Here is a 24,975-nt window from a genome sequence, read left to right on the forward strand (position 1 = left end):
CGGAAGACCAGGCTGTTGCTTGAGGACTAGTCAAAATGGAGCATCTGACAAACGACTCCACAAGTGCTCAGACCTTTTTGCGGATAAGATCAAGGGTGCCAGGGCCCAGAAAAGGCTTGGTCATTTCCAGGAGCAGGTAACACCTGAGCTGAGCCACAGACAGATGAATAGCAGTCTGAGAGGAAAACAGCACAAGTCGCCATTGGTGGGCTCAGGGCTATACTGTGAGAGCACCCTGGGCGCATCAGTGCCAACAGCAGTGTGTTTCACATGGGTTACAGTTTTCAAAAGCTTTTCACGTACTTTCTCCCATTTGACCATTTTGACCCTCAAAATAACCAGGAGAGAGTGCAGGCAAGTTGCAGAGCAATCTCTCCACCGTGCCCTCAGCTTTCAGATTTCTTTACTTTGCTGCTCCCTTTTGTGGGAGCTTCTGGGGGATGGGGGTGGAGGGCAAGATCCTGAAAGTCCTGCATGTGGCCAGAACCAGAAACTCAACAAAATGTCATTCTCCTCTATTCCTTTTCAAGTGGATAGATTCAAAATCTGGTTTGCTGTTGAAATAATAGAAGAATTAACACAGGCTCTTTTTTCATTGAACCAGAGATAATGCCTTAAAACAGCCTATGTGTTAAACAAAACCATCTGTGCTTATATTTCCAATAAAAATATTGCTCCAAGTTTGAATGATCTCTGTCACTTTCCCCCTAGTAACGAACCATAACTGAACTGTATGTGTGTGTACCAATTTATGCTCAATATCACACATACCAGGCATGTGCACTAAACCAAGAATGTGCTCAGGTGAGGCAACACCGAGGTGACACCCTCAGGAGACTCTCCTGCTGAGGCATCTCATGCTTTCTTCTTCTACTTACTCTGTCAGCCGTCTCCTCTCAGCGAAGCTGATCACTGTCCCATCTGAGGAAATCTGCAGAGCTGGATGAGCCGTTTCCCTCAGCAGGAGAAATCTCGTTCCTATTGTAGTTAGAAAATAGGATTATAACATTACTGCAATGTCCAGTGCTATCCCTGGGCCAAGCCCCACATTTCAGATCGTAGTCTCCCTTGCTTCTAACATCAAAATCCTCTGCTCAGTGTTTTCAGATCCACAGCAAAATTTCATCCGTGATAAGGACTAGTGAACACCATTGGCTGGTCACCTCACCCGGTGTGCTTCTCCTGTACTAGCGCTCACTCTATTATGCAAAGTATGCTCCCTGCACCAGCAGCACCTACCTACCTCACCTGGAAACTAGTTAGAAATGCAGAATCCCGGGCCTGCCCCAGATCTCCTGAACCACAATTGGTATTTTAACAAGCTCCTTGGGAGATTCATGTGCACATTAAAGTTTGAAGATGCAATGGTCTAACCTCCAGGAGTGGTTCTAACAGTGGACAGTACAGGCACCATTTGGGACTGCAGGGAACACACTTCTGGACAGACAGCCGCTCATGCCCTCTCTTTATAAACATCAGGCTGGCCCTAACCACATCACAGCCAAGGTGCGTGCACAAGTTTTTGCTGGTTAAGCAAATCACATAATGTGCCACCCTCAATCTTGCCATCTTTGGGTCTAGCATAAGATAATAAAATGATCACTTTTCCACTCCTCATTTCTTTTCACAATAATTGAGAACAGCCAAGCATATTTTGTTGGCACCATCAAGGGTATTTTCCCCAAAATGCCCTTGAACAGTTTCATCACTTTTTTGAGTTGCTCACTCATTCATTCATTCAACAAACATTAATGGGCACAAACCATGTGCTAGGCATGGAAAATAAACAGAAGAATAAGACTAGAAGCTTGTTCATAGAGTTCACAGTGTAATAAAATAAGAATATCCTCATCCCACTCTTCCCCCAACACACACACACACTCAAAACATACCCACAAACTATAGCACATTGTGAACCAAACAAGAATCATCTGAGGAGATTTAAAACACTTGTCAGAGCCCATATCCAGGTAAGTTAGACCAGGATCTCCAGGAGTGGGCTCCCCACATCAGTATTTTCTTAAGCACCTGGACTGATTGCTAATGGGTGGCCAACGTTGAGAATGTCTTAAACCAGAAAAACAAAACAAACACCTTGACCTTTGGCCAATCTTGGGTCCTCATGACAAAAACCTAGCACTGCCAGCAGGTTGGGGGCGTGAAGAAGTGGCCCTCTAGGATGTCTTCTCTGGGTGGTGGAAGGGAAGGAATGGGAATGCTTGGAAATAGTTCTCTGGGTGCAAAGGAGAAGGTACCTCTGGTGGAAATGAGGGCAGCTTCACTCTGTTCACTTGTCCCAAATGCACTGATGGCTTTCACGTAGAAAAAGTAATTGTCATTGGGTTGGAGGTTAACTTTCAGTTGGAGTCCTTTAATTCCAGAGAAAGATCTAAATGTGAAGGGAAAATAATAATTTTAAATATAACCCTATATGCTAAACAACTCATCATATTTCAATCCTGTAGTGAATGAACATCTTTTATTAACAACAAATCACTTATTTTTCCCTTTTTTTGACCACCGAGTTAGCAAGCTAGATTTTATAAAATGGCCATTGTCCACTAAATTTACTTTATCAAATCATTTCTACCTTGGTCAACTTTTGTCCAATATTGTGCCTTCCAGAATGCTCTTTGGAATAGAGCCAACCAAACTTTTTTTTTTTAATTCAGAAAATAGACTAATTTTGTGGTTAATGAGTCCCCAAGCATATATTGGTTTATCAAATTTTGGCTGAGAGGGCGTTTGTGGATTAAGATGATATTAAACCAATCTGTAATGCAAAAGACACCATCTCATTAACAGATCCTGAATAGTGGAAAACTTAAGGTGAGTGTTGATTTTGTACATGGTCATCATGCCAAAGCCAGCCAACTTATAGAAACTGAAGATCTCTAAAGAAGACAATATCCTTTAGAGCAAACTTAATCCTGGAGAGAAAAGAGAATTCTAATTGCCAAATAAAATCCCCAAAGCTGCTGTTCCTAAACCTCCCATTTACATTAAAAGAAAAGTGCTGGTCGTGGTATCTAAATGGCAGCAGGCTTGGCAAGAACACTGTAACAGCCCAACCATTTAAGCACAAATGGACTTGTTGGATTTGAAGATGGAGCTCTGAACTTGCCAATGAGCTGGAATAATTTTTGTGCCTCTTTTCCATTCTCTTTTATCTGCTTGATATCACGTCCTAGAGCATTTATACAAAGTATACAAGTGCTCTTTCTTTTAGCCTCCATTTGGAGAGGCTTTGGAGAGAGTTACAAGTTAGGCTCCTTGCTAATAAAAGAAGTCCTCATCTGAGTACTAAAGAATCAGAATCCTGTTCCTGTTAGATGTGCATTGGATACTAGTCATTGAAAACAATAGTACAATAGCCTTCAAGTTCATTCTCAGAGGGAGATGTGGTTTTTTTAATCTGTTTGTTTGCTTTGTTTGTTTTTTATTTTCTTTGTGTTTGTTTTATTATTAATGAAGGTACCACAAAATCATTAGAATCAGAGTGGCCACTGTTCATTCTCAGATTGATTTTTGTTTTCAGGTCATTTCTACTTCTGTTGACTTACTTCATTCTCAGTACCTACCTTAGAGAATACCATGGAGAACCAGGAGAAGGAAAAAGTATCATTGACCCAGAAAACAGATGAACTTAGACTTTTTAGAAGCAGAAAATCTGTACAGAGTAACAATCCCTCCCCCATCAAAGCCTCATGTCTAAAAGCACAGAAAACTCACAGTGTGTTCCTCAGCAGGAGGGGACAGGGAGGGGAGAAGCCTGGGTCTATTTCTATATTTGTTATTTAGTGCCTGCATCTGGAAAAGGTCAGTACAAACTCCCCAAACCTTATTGGTATTTCAGAAACTACCACCTGAGCAGGTCCTCAGAGAGTACTATCTTTAGATGCATGGAGAATACATGGATTGAGCCACATGTCCACTGACAACTAATAATGCTTCAATTTATTAACAAAAAAACCAGGTCCTATGACTGAGAATGCAACTCCCAACTAATACCTAGATTATTATTCTGGGGTAGATGTATTGCTGATCTTATTTGCATTGATGACTGAAGAGATGTTTTCAATGTACATTAATTATAACAAGCTGATTGTCTCAATAAGCACACTCAGATCTGAACTGAATTTCAGACTCCATCCACTCATCAAATAAATATTTATTGATCACTTATCATGTGCCCAGGCCCTGTCCCTGCATGAGGGGTAAGTGACAAGGAGAGGTGAGGAAATTTCATCTCTAGAAACTGGATAGAACCTATGGGTTTCATTTTGTGATAATACAGTTGTTAAATGCCAAGGATACTCTATTTTGGGTAAGTTTTGCTCTTAAATTTTATGAAGTCTGTCAAGGAGGAAATTCAATATATATAGTCAATTGTATGCTATGTCTTATTAGTCATTTAAAGAATAAAAGTTTACATGGTACAGAAGCCAATATATGGGATAAGATCTGCTTTCAGTGCACGAACATGTCATGCAGACGTGACAAATATGCCTAATGCCCTCGCTGACTCTATAAAAGCACCAGGCATGAAAATTAAAGTAATATGAAATATGGTAGGGTTTTTTTGTTTATAAGTTGCTGTCTTATGCTCAAGCACCAAGAACAAAGCAAAAAAGCTCAGCTACGAATGGTTCATTTCCATGTCTATTTATTGTCTGACCTCACTTGAACGTCATAAAAGCCTTCATGTGAGCTGTCCTTGCTGTTTAGCCAAATGAAAACTTCAAAAATTTTGGAATTTGAAATCTGAAGAGTGGCACTCTTCCATAGATTATGATATTTTTATTTCAAAACCAAAAACTTGTCATAATTGCAACTGAAACCACATGAGTTATAATAAGTTTTGCATAGTTTGGAGTAGAATTCAAATTCACAGAATATCCAAACTGAAGTAAGTGATTAGACAGCAAATGGAACCACAGCAAGTTGTTGATGCTTAGGTAAGAAGAGATTTCAGCCTTATCAATAATGTGACTAACCTGACGATGTTAGAAGTCTAGAGCCAGTAATAAAATTACAAAGGCAATAAGAAATTTGACTCAAAGAGTCTCACTTTGGGTCATAAGTGTGGGATCCTCCCTACAAGTACCATAGTGCAATGGAAAGGGAAGGCTTTATACGTGTAGGTTCCAGGAATGTGAGGACAAGGAAGCATCTAGGAACCCTGACACAGCAAATTAGCTGATTGCTGGTAGGGCATAAGCATGCTGTGGGGTTTGATCACAGAGCTCTGCACCCAGCAGGTCTTCAAAGGACTTTTGGCTTGCTCATTGGTAGGACAAAGTTGTTAAACTCCAATGCTGTAAGGCAGAGAGAAATGATTCAAAGGAGACCCACTGTCTCCTCAGAAGTCTGAAGGGCTGCCATGTAAATGAGAGTGGTCTCCTCTTCTGCTGTTTCAGAAGGAAACGAGTGGAAGCCCCCAGGAGGCTGATGTTTGTCAAATACAACAAAGACCTCTCTAGCCTGAGCCCTTTCCTTCTTTAATTTTTGCAAGGAATGATTGAAAAGTTTGCCACAACTAACCACAGACAATGGGGCAAGAATTATTGATATTTCACATGGGAATTGAAAAGGATCTTTATGAAGAAAAAACCATTAGGGACTTAATGCTTAACGGGAAAATACTAAAAGCATTCCCATTAAGTCAGAGAGACAGACATGAGGTTAAAAAAAATTGGGAGGTAGGAGGTAAAATTATTACCATTTGCAGATGATATGACTGCTATCTAGAAAACCTAAGAAAATCAGACAAAAAACTCAGAATTTAGTGGAATAGCTAGATGTGAAACTAATATAAGAAATCAAAATCGTTCATATACAAATAACAACTAGATTGAAGATAAAGCAAAAGAAAGCTCTTATTTAGAATAGTGGCAAACATAACAAAAGTATATAAGATTTATATGAAAAATATTTTTGAAAATGGTACTGAAGGAAAGCACACAAAAGACTTGACTAAAAGGAAAGGCATATCAGTTCTTGGGTACAAAAATGCAACATCACAAAAATTTCAATACTCCCTAAATTAATCTGTCAGTTTAACATGGTCTCTAAAAATACCAAATTGTCAGGGGCAGGGGCGTAGAGGTGACTACACAGTCTGATTCTAAATATCATATGAAAAATAAACTAGCAAATAGCAAAAGAAAAAAAAAGTCATGAAGGGGCAACCTAACCTACATGAGTTCTAAAATTATAAAGCTATAATAATAAAAACAGCATGGTACTAGGGCATAAATAGATGGATCAATGGAATAGATTATAAAGGTGAGGAATAGACTCAAATACATAGGTTCTTTAGTATATAATAATGGAAGTATTTCAAACCAGAAAGGAAAATGATGGGTTTTCTTGCTGGCACAGCGGGATAGCCACAGTAGAAAAAATAAAGTTGGATTCCCTACTGCATACTTCCTCCTGAAAGTAGATCTAAACTAACATTAATATGAAAAAATACGTATGGAGGGGCTTCCCTGGTGGCGCAGTGGTTAAGAGTCTACCTGCCGATGCATGGGACATGGGTTCGTGCCCCGTTCCGGGAAGATCCCACATGCCGCGGAGTGGCTAGGCCCATGAGCCATGGCTGCTAGGCCCAAGAGCCATGGATGCTGACCCTGCGTGACCGGAGCCTGTGCTCCACAACGCGAGAGGCCACAACAGTGAGAGGCCCACATACGGCAAAAAAAAAAAAAAAAAAAAAAAAAAAAAAAAAAAAGTATGGAGAGGAGTTTTAAGATGGCGGAAGAGTAAGACGCGGAGATCACCTTTCTCCCCACAAATACATCAGAAATATATGTACATGTGGAGCAGCTCCTACAGAACACCAACTGAACACTGGCAGAAGACCTCAGACCTCCCAAAAGGCAAGAAACCCCCCACGTACCTCGGTAGGGCAAAAGAAAAAAGAAAAAACAGAGACAAAAGAATAGGGACGGGTCCTGCACCAGTGGGAGGGAGCTGTGAAGGAGGAAAGGTTTCCACACACTAGGAAGCCCCTTTGCGGGCGGAGACTGCAGGTGGCGGAGGGGGGTAAGCTTTGGAGCCATGGAGGAGAGCGCAGCAACAGGGGTGGGAGGGCAGAGCGGAGAGATTCCCACACAGAGGATCGGTGCCGACCGGCACTCACCAGCCCGAGAGGTTTGACTGCTCACCTGCCGGGGCCGGCGGGGGCTGGGAGCTGAGGCTCGGGCTTCGGTCGAATCGCAGGGAGAGGACTGGCGGCGTGAACACAGCCTGAAGGGGTTAGTGCGCCACGGCTAGCCGGGAGGGAGTACGGGAAAAAGTCTGGACCTGCTGAAGAGGCAAGACACTTTTTCTTCCCTCTTTGTTTCCTGGTGCGCAAGGAGAGGGTATTAAGAGTGCCGCTTAAAGGAGCTCCAGAGACGAGCGCGAGCCGCGGCTATCAGCGCGGACCCCAGAGACGGGCATGAGACGCTAAGGCTGCTGCTGCCGCCACCAAGAAGCCTGTGTGCAAGCACAGGTCATTATCCACACCTCACCTCCCGGGAGCCTGTGCAGCCCGCCACTGCCAGGGTCCCATGATCCAGGGACAATTTCCCCGGGAGAGCGCACGGCGCGCCTCAGGCTGGTGCAACGTCCCTCCAGCCTCTGCCCCCGCAGGCTCACCCCTCATCTGTATCCCTCCCTCTCCCCGGCCTGAGTGAGCCAGAGCCCCCGAATCAGCTGTTACTTTAACCCCGTCCTGTCTGAGCGAAGAACAGACTCCCTCAAGCGACCTACACACAGAGGCGGATCCAAATCCAAGGCTGAACCCCGGGAGCTGTGCAAACAGAGAAAGGGAAATCTCTCCTAGCAGCCACAGGAGCAGCGGATTATATCTCCACGATCAACTTGATGTACCCTGCATCTGTGGAATACCTGACTAGACAACGAATCATCCCAAATTGAGGAGATGGACTTTGGGAGCAACGATATATATATTTTTTCCCCTTTTTCTCTTTTTGTGAGTGTGTATGTGTATGCTTCTGTGTGTGATTTTGTCTGTATAGCTTTGCTTTTACCATTTGTCCTAGGGTTCTGTCTGTCCGCTTTTTTTTGTTTGTTTGTTTGTTTGTTTGTTTTATTTTAGTATAGTTTTTAGCACTTCTTATCATTGGTGGATTTGTTTTTTGGTTTGGTTGCTCTCTTCTTCCTCACTTTTTTCTTTTTTTATTACTTAAAAATAACTATTTTTTACTTTAATAACTGTATTTTATGTTATCTTCTTCTTTCTTTCTTTCTTTTTTTTCCCCTCCCTTTTATTCTGAGCCGTGTGCATGACAGGCACTTGGTGCTCCAGACAGGAGTCAGGGTTTTGCCTCTGAGGTGGGAGAGCCAAGTTCAGGACACTGGTCCACAAGAGACCTACCAGCTCCACGTAATATCAAATGGTGAAAATCTCCCAGAGATCTCCATCTCAACACCAAGACCCAGCTCCACTCAACGATCAGCAAGCTACAGTGCTGGACACACTATGCCAAATAACTAGCAAGACGGAAACACAACCCCATCCATTAGCAGGGGGGCTGCCTAAAATCATAATAAGGCCACAGACACCCCAAAACACACCACCACAAGTGGACCTGCCCGCCAGAAAGACAAGATCCAGCCTCATCCACCAGAACACAGGCACTAGTTCCCTCCACCAGGAAGCCGACGCAACCCAATGAACCAACTTTACCCACTGGGGACACACACCAAAAACAACGGAAACTACGAACCTGCAGCCTGTGAAAAGGAGACCACAAACAGTAAGTTTAGCAAAATGAGAAGACAGAGAAACTCACAGCAGATGAAGGAGCATGGCAAAAACCCAGCAGACCTAACAAATGAAGAGGAAATAGGCAGTCTACCTGAAAAAGAATTCAGAAAAATGATAGTAAAGAAGATCCAAGATCTTGGAAATAGAATGGAGAAAATACATGAAATGTTTAACAAGGAACTAGAAGAACTAAACAGCAAACAAACGATGATGAACAGCACAATAAATGAAATTAAAAATTCTCTAGAAGGGATCAATAGCAGAATAACTGAGGCAGAAGAACAGATAAGTGACCTGGAAGATAAAATAGTGGAAATAACTACTGCAGAGCAGAATAAAGAAAAAAGAATGAAAAGAATTGAGGACAGTCTCAGAGACCTCTTGGACAACATTAAATGCACCAATATTCAAATTAGAGGGGTCCTAGAAGAAGAGAAAAAGAAAGGGACTGAGAAAATATTTGAAGAGATTATAGTTGAAAACTTCCCTCATATAGGAAAGGAAATAGTTAATCAAGTCCAGGAAGCACAGAGAGTCCCATAAAGGATAAATCAAAGGAGAAACACGCCAAGACACATATTAATCAAACTATCAAAAATTAAATACAATGAAAACATATTAAAAGCAGCAAGGGAAAAACAACAAATAACACACAAGGGAATCCCCATAAGGTTAACAGCTGATCTTTCAGCAGAAACTTTGCAAGCCAGAAGGGAGTGGCAGGACATACTTAAAGTGATGAAGGAGAAAAACCTACAACCAAGATTACCCAGCAAGGATCTCATTCAGATTTGATGGAGAAATTAAAACCTTTACAGACAAGAAAAAGCTAAGAGAATTCAGCACCACCAAACTAGCTTTACAACAAATGCTAAAGGAACTTCTCTATGCAGGAAACACAAGAGAAGGAAAAGACCTACAATAACAAACCCAAAACAATTAAGAAAATGGGAATAGGAACACAGATATCGATAATTACCTTAAATGTAAATGGATTAAATGCTCAAACCAAAAGACACAGCTGGCTAAATGGATACAAAAAGAAGACCCATATATATGCTGTCTACAAGAGACCCATTTCAGACCTAGGGACACATACAGACTGAAAGTGAGGGGATGGAAAAAGATATTCCATGCAAATGGAAATCAAAAGAAAGCTGGAGTAGCAATTCTCATATCAGACAAAATAGACTTTAAAACAAAGACTATTACAAGAGACAAAGAAGGACACTATATAATGATCAAGGGATCAATCCAAGAAGATATAACAATTGTAAATATTTATGCACCCAACCTAGGAGCACCTCAATACATAAGGCAAATACTAACAGTCATAAAAGGGGGAATCGAAAGTAACACAATCATAGGAGGGGACTTTAACACCCCACTTACACCAATGGACAGATCATCCAAAATGAAAATAAGGAAACACAAGCTTTAAATGATACATTAAACAAGATGGACTTCATTGATCTTTATAGGACATTCCATCCAAAAACAACCAAATACACATTCTTCTCAAGTGCTCATGGAACATTCTCCAGGATAGATCATATCTTGGGTCACAAATCAAGCCTTGGTGAATTTAAGAAAATTGAAATCGTATCAAGTATCTTTTCTGACCACAACGCTATAAGACTAGATATCAATTACAGGAAAACATCTGTAAAAAATACAAACACATGGAGGCTAAACAATACACTACTTAATAATCAAGAGATCACTGAAGAAATCAAAGAGGAAATCAAAAAATACCTAGAAACAAATGACAATGAAAACACGATGACCTAAAACCTATGAGATGCAGCAAAAGCAGTTCTAAGAGGGAAGTTTATAGCAATACAATCATACCTTAAGAAAAAAGAAACATCTCAAATAAACAACCTAAACTTACACCTAAAGCAATTAGAGAAAGAAGAACAAAAATATCCCAAAGTTAGCAGAAGGAAAGAAATCATAAAGATCAGATCAGAAATAAATGAAAAAGAAATGAAGGAAACGACAGCAAAGATCAATAAAACTAAAAGCTGGTTCTTTGAGAAGATAAGCAAATTTGATAAACCATTAGCCAGACTCATCAAGAAAAAACGGAAGAAGACTCAAATCAATAGAATTAGAAATGAAAAAGGAGAAGTAACAACTGACACTGCAGAAATACAAAGGATCATGAGAGATTACTACAAGCAACTCTATGCCAATAAAACGGACAACCTGGAAGAAATGGACAAATTCTTAGAAATGCACAACCTTCTGAGACTGAACCAGGAAGAAACAGAAAATATGAACAGACCAATCACAAGCACTGAAATTGAAACTGATTAAAAATCTTCCAACAAGCAAAAGCACAAGACCAGATGGCTTCACAGGCGAATTCTATCAAACATTTAGAGAAGAGCTAACACCTATCCTTCTCAAACTCTTCCAAAATATATAAGAGGGAGGAACACTCCCAAACTCATTCTACGAGGCCACCATCACCCTGATACCAAAACCAGACAAAGATGTCACAAAGAAAGAAAACTACAGGCCAATATCACTGATGAACACAGATGCAAAAATCCTCAACAAAATACTAGCAAACAGACTCCAACAGCACATTAAAAGGATCATACACCATGATCAAGTGGGGTTTATCCCAGGAATGCAAGGATTCTTCAATATAGGCAAATCAATCAATGTGGTACAGCATATTAACAAACTGAAGGAGAAAAACCATATGATCATCTCAATAGATGCAGAGAAAGCTTTTGACAAAATTCAACACACATTTATGATAAAAACCCTGCAGAAAGTAGGCATAGAGGGAACTTTCCTCAACATAATAAAGGAAATATATGACAAACCCACAGCCAACATCATCCTCCATTGTGAAAAACTGAAACCATTTCCACTAAGATCAGGAACAAGACAAGGCTGCCCACTCTCACCACTCTTATTCAACATAGTTTTGGAAATTTTAGCCACAGCACTCAGAGAAGAAAAAGAAATAAAAGGAATCCAAATTGGAAAAGAAGAAGTAAAGCTGTCACTGTTTGCAGATGACAAAATACTATACACAGAGAATCCTAAAGATGCCACCAGAAAACTACTAGAGCTAATCAATGAATTTGGTAAAGTAGCAGGATACAAAATTAATGCACAGAAATCTCTGGCATTCCTATACACTAATGATGAAAAATCTGAAAGTGAAATTAAGAAAACACTCCCATTTACCACTGCAACAAAAAGAATAAAATATCTAGTAATAAACCTACCTAAGGAAAGAAAAGACCTGTATGCAGAAAACTATAAGACACTGATGAAAGATATTAAAGATGATAAAAACAGAAGGAGAGATATACCATGTTCTTGGATTGGAAGAATCAACATTGTGAACATGACTATACTACCCAAAGCAATCTACAGATTCAATGCAATCCCTTTCAAACTACCACTAGCATTTTTCACAGAACTAGAACAAAACATGTCACAATTTGTATGGAAACACAAAAGACCCCGAATAGCCAAAGCAATCTTGAGAAAGAAAAAGAGCTGGAGGAATCAGGCTCCCTGATTTCACACTATACTACAAAGCTACAGTAATCAAGACCATATGGTACTGGCACAAAAACAGAAATATAGATCAATGGAACAGGACAGAAAGCCCAGAGATAAACCCATGCACATACGGTCACCTTATCTTTGATAAAGGAGGCAAGAATATACAGTGGAGAAAAGACAGCCTCTTCAATAAGTGGTGCTGGGAAAACTGAAAAGCTACATGTAGAAGAATGAGATTAGAATACTCCTTAACACCATACACAAAAATAAACTTTTTATTTTTAGGTCAGACACGATAAAACTCTTAGAGGAAAACATAGGCAGAACACTCTGTGACATCAATCACAGCAAGATCTATTTTGACCCACCTCCTAGACAAATGGAAATAAAAACAAAAATAAACAAATGGGACCTAATGAAACTTAAATGCTTTTGCACAGCAAAGGAAACCATAAACAAGACAAAAAGACAACCCTCAGAATGGGAGAAAATAGTTGCACATGAAGCAACTGACAAAGGATTAATCTCCAAAATTTACAAGCAGCTCATGCAGCTGAATATCAAAAGAACAAACAACCCAATCCAAAAATGGGCAGAAGACCTAAATAGACATTTCTCCAAAGATGATATACAGATTGCCAACAAACACATGAATGAATGCTCAACATCATTGATCATTAGATATATGCAAATCAAAACTACAATGAGATATCATCTCACATCAGTCAGAATGGCCATCATCAAAATATCTACAAACAATAAATGTTGGAGAGGGTGTGGAGAAAAGGGAACCCTCTTGTACTGTTGGTGGGAATGTAACTTGATACAGCCACTATGGAGAACAGTATGGAGGTTCCTTAAAAAACTAAAAATAGAACTACCATATGACCCAGCAATCCCACTACTGGGCATATACCCTGAGAAAACCAAAATTCAAAAAGAGTCATGTACCAAAACGTTCATTGCAGCTCTGTTTACAATAGCCAGGACATGGAAGCAACCTAAGTGTCCATCAACAGATGAATGGATAAAGAAGATGTGGCACATATATACAATGGAATATTACACAGCCATGAAAAGAAATGAAATTGAGTTATTTGTAGTGAGGTGGATGGACCTAGAGTCTCTCATACAGAGTAAAGAAAGTCAGAAAGAGAAAAACCAATACCATATGCTAACACATATATATGGAATCTAAAAAATAAAGGTCATGAAGACCCTAGGGGCAAGATGGGAATAAAGACACAGACCTACTAGAGAGTGGAGTTGAGGATATGGGGAGGGGGAAGGGTAAGCTGGGACAAAGTTAGAGAGTGTCATGGACATATAGACACTACCAAATGTAAAATAGATAGCTAGTGGGAAGCTGCTGCATAGCACAGGGAGATAAGCTCGGTGTTTTGTGATGACCTAGAGGGGTGGGAGGGAGGCTCAAGAGAGAGGAGATGGGGGATATATGTATACATATAGCTGATTCACTTTGTTGTACAACAGAAACTAACACAACATTGTAAAGCAGTTATACTCTAATAAAGATGTATAAGAAAAAGAAGAAGAAGAGATTAGGACACAGACAGACACAGAGGGGCCATACGAAGACACAGAGAAAAAACAGTCACCTACAAACCAAAGAGAGAGGCCTCAGAAGAAATCAACTCTGCAGACACTTTGATCTTGGATGTTGAGCTTCCAGAATTGAAAATAAATATCTATTGTTTAAGCCAAAAAAAAAATACGGATGGCAAAAAATTTTTAAATTGCAACTCATATCATAGATGAAAGCTAATGTTCTTTAAAAAACAAAGAGCTTCTACAAATCAATACAAAAAAATACTACACTCTAAAAGGAAAAAATGGGTAAAGAAAATGAACAGTTCATAGAAAAGGAAGTACATGGGTCTGAAACAGACAAAAAGATGTTCAATCTAATAACAGAAATGTACAATTAAACTATAATAAGATTCTATTTTCTACTTATCAAACTGTCAAGTTTTATCACACCCTGTGAAGGCCAAGGTATGAAGAACCAAGCACACTTACATGCTGCTAGCCAGAGTGTAAACAGCTACAGCCTCTATGGAGACAATTTGGTAATATATATCAAAATTCATAATGTTCACACCTTCTAACCAATCACGGTACTTCTAGGAATTTATCCTACAGGTATACTTGCACATGTATGAAACGATATATGCACAAGGTTTTTCCTGCAGCACTCTTTGTGAGAATAGAAGCCTCTCAACTGGTCAAATAAATTAATTATAGTCTTAGCCTACAACGGAATTGTTTTTTAAAAAACTGATGCAGTTCCAATTGTATTGATATGAGATACCAGGAAATATTTTTAAACAAGAAAAGTAAGGTGGTAGAAATATATATACAGTATGCTACCATTTGTTGACAAAATATAGATGCTGTGTATTCACAGACTACCTTAAAAGATAAATATGAATCAGATAACAGTAATTGTCTCTGGGGAGGAGAACTAAGTAAATGAAGTATAGATAGAAAGGAGACAATTTTCACTGTATTCCTTTTTGTATCTTTTGAATTTGTACCATATGTATGTATTATCTATCCAAAATTAATCAAACAATTTACTTTTAGAGCTATATTACAAGTTCAGGAGTTGGTTGAATGTGTTTGCAAAATGCAAACATTAGTTGGAACTGTGTAAAATAACTTCTCTAGGAATTTTATAATTCAACAATTTGTGTTGGATGGAAGGAAGGGGTGTACATGTGCTCAAGGTAAGCTGAGGGGCTGGTCACCACAAGGAGTCGCTATTCTCTGCACTGCCATGTCAAATATCTGTATCTAAACATGTTTTCTCCCAGGAAAAGGGGGCAGCATGTGTACAAAAAATATGGAGGAACCCAGTGCCATGACTCCTGGAAGCAGCCTACAGATGGTGCTGTCACCGCAGTGCACAACAGATGGCTAAGTATGAATTGTTTTTTAAAAACACAGTGGGCTCTTACTGTTGGCAGCACCAACATTCAGCCAGTCAATCAACACCATTTAATGTGAACTGTGAACAGAGCACACTGCTGGGCCCTATGGGGACCGGCTAGTAAAGTAGTGTTCCCCATACCTGCCTGGGCACAGTAGACCTTCTGAATCGGAATCACTTAAGAGGAGCCCGTGAATATAAACTCTAACAAGCATCCCAGTTGTTTTTCTATGATCAGTTAGGTTTGCAAAACATAATCATAAGATAGTGTGGGGGGAGAAGGGATGGGCAGGAGAAACAGGAAAAAAGAAGAAAAATCCATGAGAACATAAACAACATGAAATACGAGAACAGCTAACTAAATAGTTTTAGCTATTGGAAGCCATTTATAAAAACTTAACTAATCATAAACATGGAATTTTTTGTTTAAGATAAAAATTTTGGTTAAATCAAGATTAAGAAGAAAATTCTTTATATACTGACTTTTGGGTTTTTTTTTAAACTTGGTAGATAAAAATTTTTGAACAGGACTATTTTTCATTTGATAAATGAGGATATTATGAGACTTGGTGTTAACTAAACATCACTATTAGTTCATAATAGTATAGAAACATAACATGAGGGCTGAATCCTGCTGACCCAGGGAACTTAGGCTTTCCTGTAATTAGCGTCTCTCACAAAATCAAAGAGAGCCAAAGGATTCCAGCAGAAGGATCCTGCAGCTTTGTTTTCTCTGTAGCTAGTTACCCTCCAAAGTTTGAATGATACCATTTATATTTCAGGCAGAGAATCCCAGGAGCCTAGTAACATTCATTCATTCTTCTGGATTCTCTAAGCTCTCCTTTACCACTCAAAGGTCACATAGGTGGACAATTACTTGAGGTCCCATAGAACTGCCTGCACAGAATGGCGATTTAACGTTGTGCTTTCAAGAGCCCATTTAAAAAATGGTTACATAGGGAATGTTTTTGCATCTTTTGTAAAACTGCTCTTGAAGACAATCACTACTATCTTGTTCAATAGCCCTTATATAAAGATCTACGTGAAAATTTCATCTTAGAACTGAATGTCAAGAAATATAATTGTCTCTCTTAGTGAAGTCCTGTGTTTCCTTTTTTTTTTTTTTTTTAAAAAGATGAGTTATATAATCTCTTTCTTTCTCCCTCTTGCTCTCTCTCCCCACTCTCCTGTTTTCACTTTAGCTGCCAGGAAGTTCATATTCAAATTGTATGTTCCGTTAAGGTACTATTCTTAACCTGTGCTTTCTGATACAACCTCCTTCTGCATTATCTGGCTCTTGCTCTTACAGGGTTGTTTTTAGTGGCTCTAGTGTGCCTGGGTCTTTTATTGCGAACTAGAATACTTTTGGAAATTGACAGATCATACGTTAGAAGTGAAGGAATAGGCTGGTTTTCCACTGGCTGAGGTTTTACTACACAACCAGGAGGTGTATAGGATTTTCAATGATCAAAGTTAAGTCAGATTCATTTGGGAAAAAAATTCATTTAGAAAAAGCTGAATGCCAAGAATTTCAGTGGGAGCGGGGGTTGGATTATCTTCTGGTAACTCTCTCTCCCAAGGGCTCCCTGAAGAGGAATATTACAACTTGGGTCAGGAAAACAATACCATATGAAGGTTGTCTATTACCTCTTAATTACTCAATGCATTTTCACCCAGTCATGTCAGTTGGCCTTCCTGTCACTCTGTGAAGCAAGCACAGGGCAGGAATGACTGCCGCTTTTACCCATAGGTTGTGGAGAAGGTCAAATCATTTGCCCTTGACCCTATGGTCAGTCATCACCTCTCCAGCTGAAAGCTTCGTAAAAACTTTTTAAAAAGAAAAAACATCCGGGATTCTTCATCTCCTGCTCAGGCACTAAGTTCAATAGGAAATTCACCCTTATTTGTCCTTATTATATGGACAAAGTGGCAGTCATCCCCAGCTAGAATACCCAGCTGTGACAGACGATCCTGTTCTTGTCCCATCACGTGTAACCCCAAAAACTAGAAGCAGGAGCTCACGAGTCCAGCACCCAGAGCCCCACCCACCCTGGGGAGGCTCCCAGGGAGGGTGGCCCGGGAGGGTCTCCCTGCCCACAGCCTTGGCTGGGGCTGGGGAGCAGGAAGTTCACTACCAACCACTTCTGTGGCGTATTGAGTCTCACAGATTTGTCATTCAGTACACAGCTTCTTTCTGCACAGCCTACACAGCTAAGCCCTGTACTATATTTCTCGCAGTTTTCCCTCCTCCACCCACAGTTCTGCTGACTTCTTTCCACACAGGAGAGACAGAACAGCTGAGGAAACAGCAGAGCGGTGGAAAATTTTTGCAAGTGTTTTGAGCCCACCCAACCTGAGGAGAGCATTCAAAGAAAAACAGGAAAGGGTGAGTAGGAGCTCCCTCAGCCCCCACACACAAGCCGGGGATTGTCACTCCCGCCCACCCCCAAGCCCAGTAGGGGCCGACTGCTGGGACAGAGCCGCGGTGCCCACACACCAAAATATGCAAATGTGTCTTCTGTGAGGATGATGGAATGGAGGCAACTGCTCGGCTATTTCAGACACCACATCACGGAACTCGGGAGCACAGTAGGCACATTGCATTCAAACACCTACTCTGAGAGGTTATCCAGCAACTTTGGTCTTAGATTGGAATTTCTAGAGCCCATCGTACAGGAGAGTGAATGCAGGTCCGAAGCTGGATGTGTTTCTGTTCTGGCAACCAAAATTAGCCTCTCTAATCTAAAGGGTAATCAATGCCCTCCATGTGTGTATGTGCAATTTCATATTACTCATCCTTTTCTCCCTTTTCATTTCCTTTCAACTTCTCTTCCCACCCCAGACCAGAGCTTTTAAGGCTGTCTGTCTTTTCAGGGATTGAGGGTGAGAAAGAGATGTAAATTCATTTAGTCCTTAGTCCTGTTGGGTTCTCCATCTCTCCTTTGCTAGAGATTCCAGCCAGTTAGAGGACTTGGAGTTGGCAAGGGCAGAAGGAGACGGGCTAATGCCATCATTCATCTACTCGTTCACTCATTAAATAGACCTTTAATAAACAGCTGCATAGATAAGTTTCCTGTCCTTACCCAGTTTTTGTGGGGTTTCTTTTGTGGTTTGTTTTCTTTTCTTTTTGCATCTGATTTAGAATAGGGGTTTTGCATAGAACCTAAAATGTATGTAAGGGTTATGTAACCAATGGATCAACAAGATTATCAGTGTCCTTCCCTATACGTGATCCATGAAAAGGCTTCCAGTCCACAGGTTAGACTAGTCTTATCTCCTACTTAAGTACCCAAGCACTAAAATTAACTCATTCACCATTCTTCTTTACTTTGTTGGCACATTTTTTTTTTTCCCATTGTGAATAGATTATCCTCAAAGCTGACCTAACTTTTTTTGTTGGTGTCAGTATTGTGTGTTCAATGTTGATGATATTTACCCATCCAGGTAACACATATGTATTGAGTAGCTACAATATGCCAGACAGCTGTCTCAGGCACTGACACTGCCACTTTAAATAATAATCCCTTCATGGAGCCAACAAGTGAGCGGGATCAGACAATCCTTGGCTTGCTGTTCTTTCCAAGACACAAAATAACTTTAATTATGCACGGCTATGCAGAAAAACAAAGTGACGAATGTGGTTCTAATAGAATGGAACAGTAGGGATTGTTTGCCTTTGTTGGCTAGGGGTGATCAAGTGTTGAGGTTCTTTGTTTATCAATTCTACTGTCTGACTAGCTGTCTACAACTGACATCCTAGAGATTGGGCAATATAGATGATAGTAAATAGTTAATGTTTTGTAGGGTTTTGAACCATCAGACATTGTAGGGAATGTTTTAAAGTTGGCTGTAAGAACCAGATGGTCAAAGACCTAAGACACATGGCTACTCCAGAAGAGTAGAATTTTCCTTCCCTCCTGAACTCTTAAATTGGAGAACAAAAGGGATACAAATGAGTTTTGCAGCACTGGGACTCTGAAATTAAGGATAAATTATTTCAAAGTCTATTGATGCCAACCAGAGGTATAAGGCATTGAGGTTTCTTGTATTCGTGAGGGACCACAGGGTAGTGATTTGTGGCCAACACAATTGTGCTTGCCTCAAAAAATTACCTATTGTAAGATTCAGCAGGGATCCAGAGAGGCTGGAGAGTCATCCCTGGGCTGTGGATTGAACATACCATTCTACCTCCTGGCACTGAGGGGTCTTTTAGCACCTAATTGGAAAAGAGCTCCATCTCCAACACAGCCCTGAACTGTCAACAAGCCTTCTGCATGTGGAACTTCCCTTCACTTCTAGCTTGCTGGACCACATCCATTCAATAACAAAGGATTCTTGTAGTATTCCATAACTTCTACAAACTTCTGCTTATCCAGCCTCTCAAATGCTCTCCTTTGGCAAGAAAAATAAAAATGAACCCACTGGCAAAGTCTCAAAGGGATAAACTAATGACAAGTCATGTTTTAATAAGCTCAACTTTTGTCTTAATGAAATTGGTAGATGGCCATTTTTTCCCTAGAAATGGAACTGTCAATGATTTCTCTGGCTTTGATGAAGGATTTGTTTGGAATGCATTATTCACTGTTGATATTAAATGGACTTTTTTTTTTTGAGGGCCCCAGGATGATCAGAGAAAGGAAAAACTTTAATTAAAGGGGTTTTGAACGGTACTGTGTTCTCTCTTTACCTCTATGTTTTTCATGTGACAAAGGAAACCCAGGATACACAATAACTTCCAGTTGTCAGGCTGTTAAAGTATGCTAACTCAGTCTGTGTAATGACACAAGTTTTAGAACTAGTGGAAAGAATAAGACAAACCTGAGTGTGCATCCTGACTCCAAACTCTCACTCCGTCATTTAATACCTTGGCCAAATTATTTAACCTCCCTGAGTCTCATTCAATGGAAGTCATGACCTCCCTCCTAGAGTTGTCGAGAGGGTTAGATGAGATTTAGCACAGCTCCTGGCATGTTGAAGGCCCTCGGCGATGCCATTCCCCCCTCCATCCCCCCACTCCCTTCTCCCTGTAGCCGCATTCATGAGATGACATCACAGTTCCCTCAGTGAGATGGCTGCTAGGTCTCAGGGTTTCTCTCAGATTTCTGCTGATTTAAGAATCCAACTGTGCTGGTATTATTTATGCAAATGTCAGCTGGGGACCGATGCCATAACAAGGATGAGTCACTTCAGAGCATTCCTTTACAGTCTCATCTTGCCTCAGAAAGAACTGGGCTTTCCTCACTGATGGTGAAGAACGATGGGAGAGACTGCCCTGGGACTCAGGCACTCCAGACCAAATGCTCTCCTAGCATCAAGAGTCTTTTGCAGAGAATGTCCAGGACTCTCCTGGGTGACATTCAACAGTGGTTAGCAGCTTGGACTGTGAAATCTAACAAAACAAGGTTTGAATCCTGATTGCCACTCACTAGCTGCTAGCGTCTCAAAGCATATGTTTTCTCTCAAGAGTTCGTTTGAGGATTAAATAAGGCAACATACATAAGGCACTCAGAATAGTGACTTGGCACATAGTAAATGCTCAATAGAAGCCAGTTATAATCTCTCTCTCTTTGTCTCTTTGTCTCCCTCTCTCTCCCTCTTTTCTCTCTCTTCCTCTGTTTCTGTCTCTCTGTTTCTGTCTCTGTTGGTCTGTCTGTCTGTCTCTCTCTGAGTTAACCTCTCGGCTATTTGCTGATCATTGAAGCCTACCTTCTAGCAATTGGCACATTAACAGAGATGTTGTTTCTTGTATATTTACTACGCTCTCACTTCTGCTGAAATGTCTACATCCCACCTATACACACTCCACTCAACATTAGTTTGTCCTTTGATCGTTATTTTGTGAAGCCTGCCTTCACATACTTGAAAGAAACTATAATTATTGCTCAGTCATATGAAACCTCAAATCATAACTAAATAAATAGCTGTTGATTGATAATGAAAATAATCAAGAGCTTAAATAATATACTTTATTAAAAAGCTGTCTAGGGCTTCCCTGGTTGGCGCAGTGGTTGAGAATCTGCCTGCTAATGCAGGGGACACGGGTTCGAGCCCTGGTCTGGGAGGATCCCACATGCCACGGAGCAACTAGGCCCCTGAGCCACAACTACTGAGCCTGCGCGTCTGGAGCCTGTGCTCCGCAACAAGAGAGGCCACGATAGTGAGAGGCCTGCGCACAGCGATGAAGAGTGGCCCCCGCTTGCCACAACTAGAGAAAGCCCTCGCACAGAAACGAAGACCCAACGCAGCAAAAATAAAAAAAATTAGAAAAAAAAAAAGCTGTCTAATTTCATACCATTATTTCCAAGTTCCATATCCTGCGAAAATAGTTTATCTCAGTAAATTTGGTTTAAAAAAATCTCTATCAAAATATGAATATTAATAATAATGATTTGAATCTTCATCATGGAACACAAAGTTGCCCTATTGCCATGGATTGGACGTTAAGAAGTAAATGAAGTAACAGTAAATGAAGTAACATTTACCAAAGGTCCTCTGGATGCACAGCCCTTTATTGATAAATTTTAGCTTCATAATTTTAGTGAGAGACCTTTACATTTCTTTTTTCCAGAAAAAGTCTCTCTATTCTTCATGCTCTTAAAGAGGCAGGTATATTCTGTGGTAATATATATGTCATTAGGTCCTTTATATTACCAATATATCATGGAGACATTCAAATTTACATTATATACAAGCTCGTTATTAGTTTCCTGAGTTAGATGGTACCTATTCTGATCTAACCATTAAAAAGCATATAACGTATGCATATATCCTGTATAATGACTCAAGGTAAATATACCTCAAAGAACGTTCTATCTTATTAAAATTCACATATATTTTTCTTACAAGGGAGTGATTATTCTGCATTGCAGCATGTGTTTATTACAAACTTAGAGTTCATTGACGAATAGTGATGGAATTGAAAATCAAGTCAATGGCTTAATTAGCTCAGGAGGATTTTAGGAAGCTTTTCTCCCTCTGTGAGCATAAGCTTAGAGGTTAGCTTGGAGGCCTGCACTGGGTTCCTGGCACCCCAGGCTCTCCCCATGGAGAGGGATCTTTACCTGAGGCCCTCGCCCTCGGGAGAGTGCTGTCTGCAGTACTCCAAAGTGTAGGTCTCAGTGGCCTCTGGGTTGGCAGGCCGCCATCGGATGGTGGCCGTGTTCCAACACACAGTACAGTCCTTGGCACAGATCACAGGGGTGGAGGGCGCTGAAGAGAGAGAATCAAGTCAATTGTGGAGCAGTCTATGGCAGTTCTGCTTCCCTGGTACTCTGGGAAGAGTGCTTGGGCATGATTTTATTTTAATTTTTGACTAAAAAATACATTCTGGGTTGAAAATCCAAAAGGTATAAAAATGTATACAGTGAAAAGTCTCCCTCTCACCCCTGCCTTCCAAATTGCCGAGTTTTCACCCATCCCCAAACAGCCTCTAAAAGTAGCTTCCTATAAATCCTACCAGAGTTTCTTCATACATAGACAAGTAAATAAAAGTATTCTTGTCCCCTTCCTTTACACAAAAGTTAGCCATGATTTTGCCATCAATAGGTGCTCAATAAATACTTGTTTTAAAAGGCAAGAAGAAAGGATAAACCAGTGGAAGTAAGTTAACTGCCTCAGAGGGGTATCCAAGACAGGCCAGGGTAGGGACAATTAGAATTATCTTAAAGGCAATGCAAACTCGGCTTATCCTACACCTGCTTCAGCCCCCTGTGAAAAGGTTCCATCATGGGAATGCATTCCCAGCTGAATACCATTGCTGAGAAACCTTTTGGGGTCTCCCAGCACCTATATGAGGAAGCCTAAGCTTCTTACCTTAGCAAATGTGGACTCTATACACTAGCCTTTCTCATCTCATGTCTCCCCTCTCCTTGTTTTTAAGTCAAAGAAATAATACCAAAATTCTTGTTGTATCCTGCACACTCCATACTCTTTCTTACCTGGGCACCTGTGCTCATTTGTCTTCTTCAAATGGAATACACTCCTTTAACACATTATTCCTACTGATTCTTTAAGGATTCCATTCAGACATCAGTTCTAGGAAGTCATTCCTGACCCCGTCTCTGCCCTGGCCTGTCTCAGATACTCCTCTGGAGTGTTCTGGATCACGGCCCTTACCACACATTTTTTATAATCTTTTGTTTTGTGTCTCCCACACTTGAGCATGAGCTTTGTGAGAAGAGCCCAGTCTTATTTCTTGTTGTAAACCCAGCACTGCACAATACCCAGCACACAATAGGTGCTTAACAAATGCTTATTGGTTGATCTTAATAGTCTGTGAAGAATTGAGTATTGCCTCCTAACACCCCCTTAACATCTCTTTACCTGTTCTAAAAATTGCCCTTTCGCTGGGCAGGCTACATCCGGTGAAATTCACAGCCATTACCCATACTTGATAGCATCGGTCAGGTTCTAAATCTTCAAAAACGCAGTAGCTTTCTTTCACGGTCACTCTGTATTCTTCTACCAAATCTAGCATAAAACACAATCATAAACTCTAGGGTATCTTCCTAAGTTAGTTGAAAGTTACAGTTATTGGAAAAATGACACATTTTTCAGTGGAAACACAAACTGATAAACTTACAGATACTACTGTGTGATAGATAGCACTTTAGAACACTTAAAGCAACAGCATTCTAAAAGATATTTAGAATGACACAGTATTATTTGTGAACACTTACCAGAAAATAATAGCATATTAGTAAGATCCTGAGCTTCATATTCCGCAATTAAAGTAACTTATTTCAATAGCAAATACTAAAATTGCAGAGTTTATGTTAACTTAAATCTCAGTAATACATTCTCAAGAAAATTCTTAAGAAGCAATGCCAATATTTCAGGAGAGTATGTAATAAAATAAGGACAATCCCACATTTTCTAAATTTATGATGTTAAAAAGCGTCTTTACAGATTAGTAAATCATTTTAGTATTTGGTATGGTTTTCAAAGTTTCAAATCCTGCTTCCTTCTCATGAATTCCAGAATCCTTTCACCTAGAGATTTCCACAATTTATAGAAATACTTAAACACCTTTGATAGAGCATAAACTATTCTAAGAAATAACTTTGTTTAGTCAAGACATTTCCTAAAATTACTTATATTATTTTCAATACGTTAGTAGTAAATATTACTCAATAACATTCTGAACACCTGCCCCTTGGGCCAATCTGATTATTCTTACTGAAATTTTCTCTCCTTTTAAAAGAACAATTTTCTTTTCTAAACTAGCCTATGGTAATTCCAGTTATCCTCTCTTATTACTCTATGATGTTACATCTTCAAAACCCCTCCAGTTAAGAAACCCAGATTGTTCCCTTTTAAAGTAAATTTAAGAGATCTTCAACTCAGAAGGTTTCTTCAACTGCATCTCTCGAGCTATACTTTCTGCGCAGAAAGTTTGGCTTAAATAATGTCATAAAGACATATACACTGAAAAACATTTCCCCATAGCCTAGAACCTGTGACTGCAGTTTTCAATGGAATTATCCTTTTAGGCTAAGTCCTGTTAGCCTGGTACTCCTTTTAACAGAGCACATAACATATGTTACTGGAGACCTATTACACACAGCATGGTATCACAGTCTAGACCGTCAGATTAATGAACTGGCATCAGCAGAGTTCAAGGCATTGAATGAATGAGACACAGGACAGGTAAGTGGGGCATGGTGCGGGGGGTTGGGGGGCGGTGGCAGTGAAGCACTTT

At 40.2% G+C, this 24,975-nt stretch overlaps 1 protein-coding gene across 2 annotated transcripts in view; it reads right to left on the bottom strand.

Moving 5' to 3' along the window:
* Positions 1-24,975, bottom strand: part of CMYA5 (cardiomyopathy associated 5) — a 327,862-nt gene that overhangs the window by 229,586 nt on the left and 73,301 nt on the right. Inside the window, exons 8-11 of one of the 2 annotated variants that reach the window (XM_082621623.1) lie at positions 23,598-23,744; positions 22,337-22,484; positions 2,256-2,389; positions 879-978 (exon numbers count right to left, since the gene is read on the bottom strand). The exons of the other annotated variant lie outside the window; for it this stretch is intronic. Coding sequence (XP_082477749.1) covers positions 879-978; positions 2,256-2,389; positions 22,337-22,484; positions 23,598-23,744 — 529 coding nt within the window. The remainder of the gene's footprint in view (positions 1-878; positions 979-2,255; positions 2,390-22,336; positions 22,485-23,597; positions 23,745-24,975) is intronic. 2 annotated transcript variants of the gene reach the window in all.

This window comes from Mesoplodon mirus (genome assembly GCF_964341445.2).
Source record: "Mesoplodon mirus genome assembly, chromosome: 5".
NCBI classification, from domain to species: domain Eukaryota; kingdom Metazoa; phylum Chordata; class Mammalia; order Artiodactyla; family Ziphiidae; genus Mesoplodon; species Mesoplodon mirus.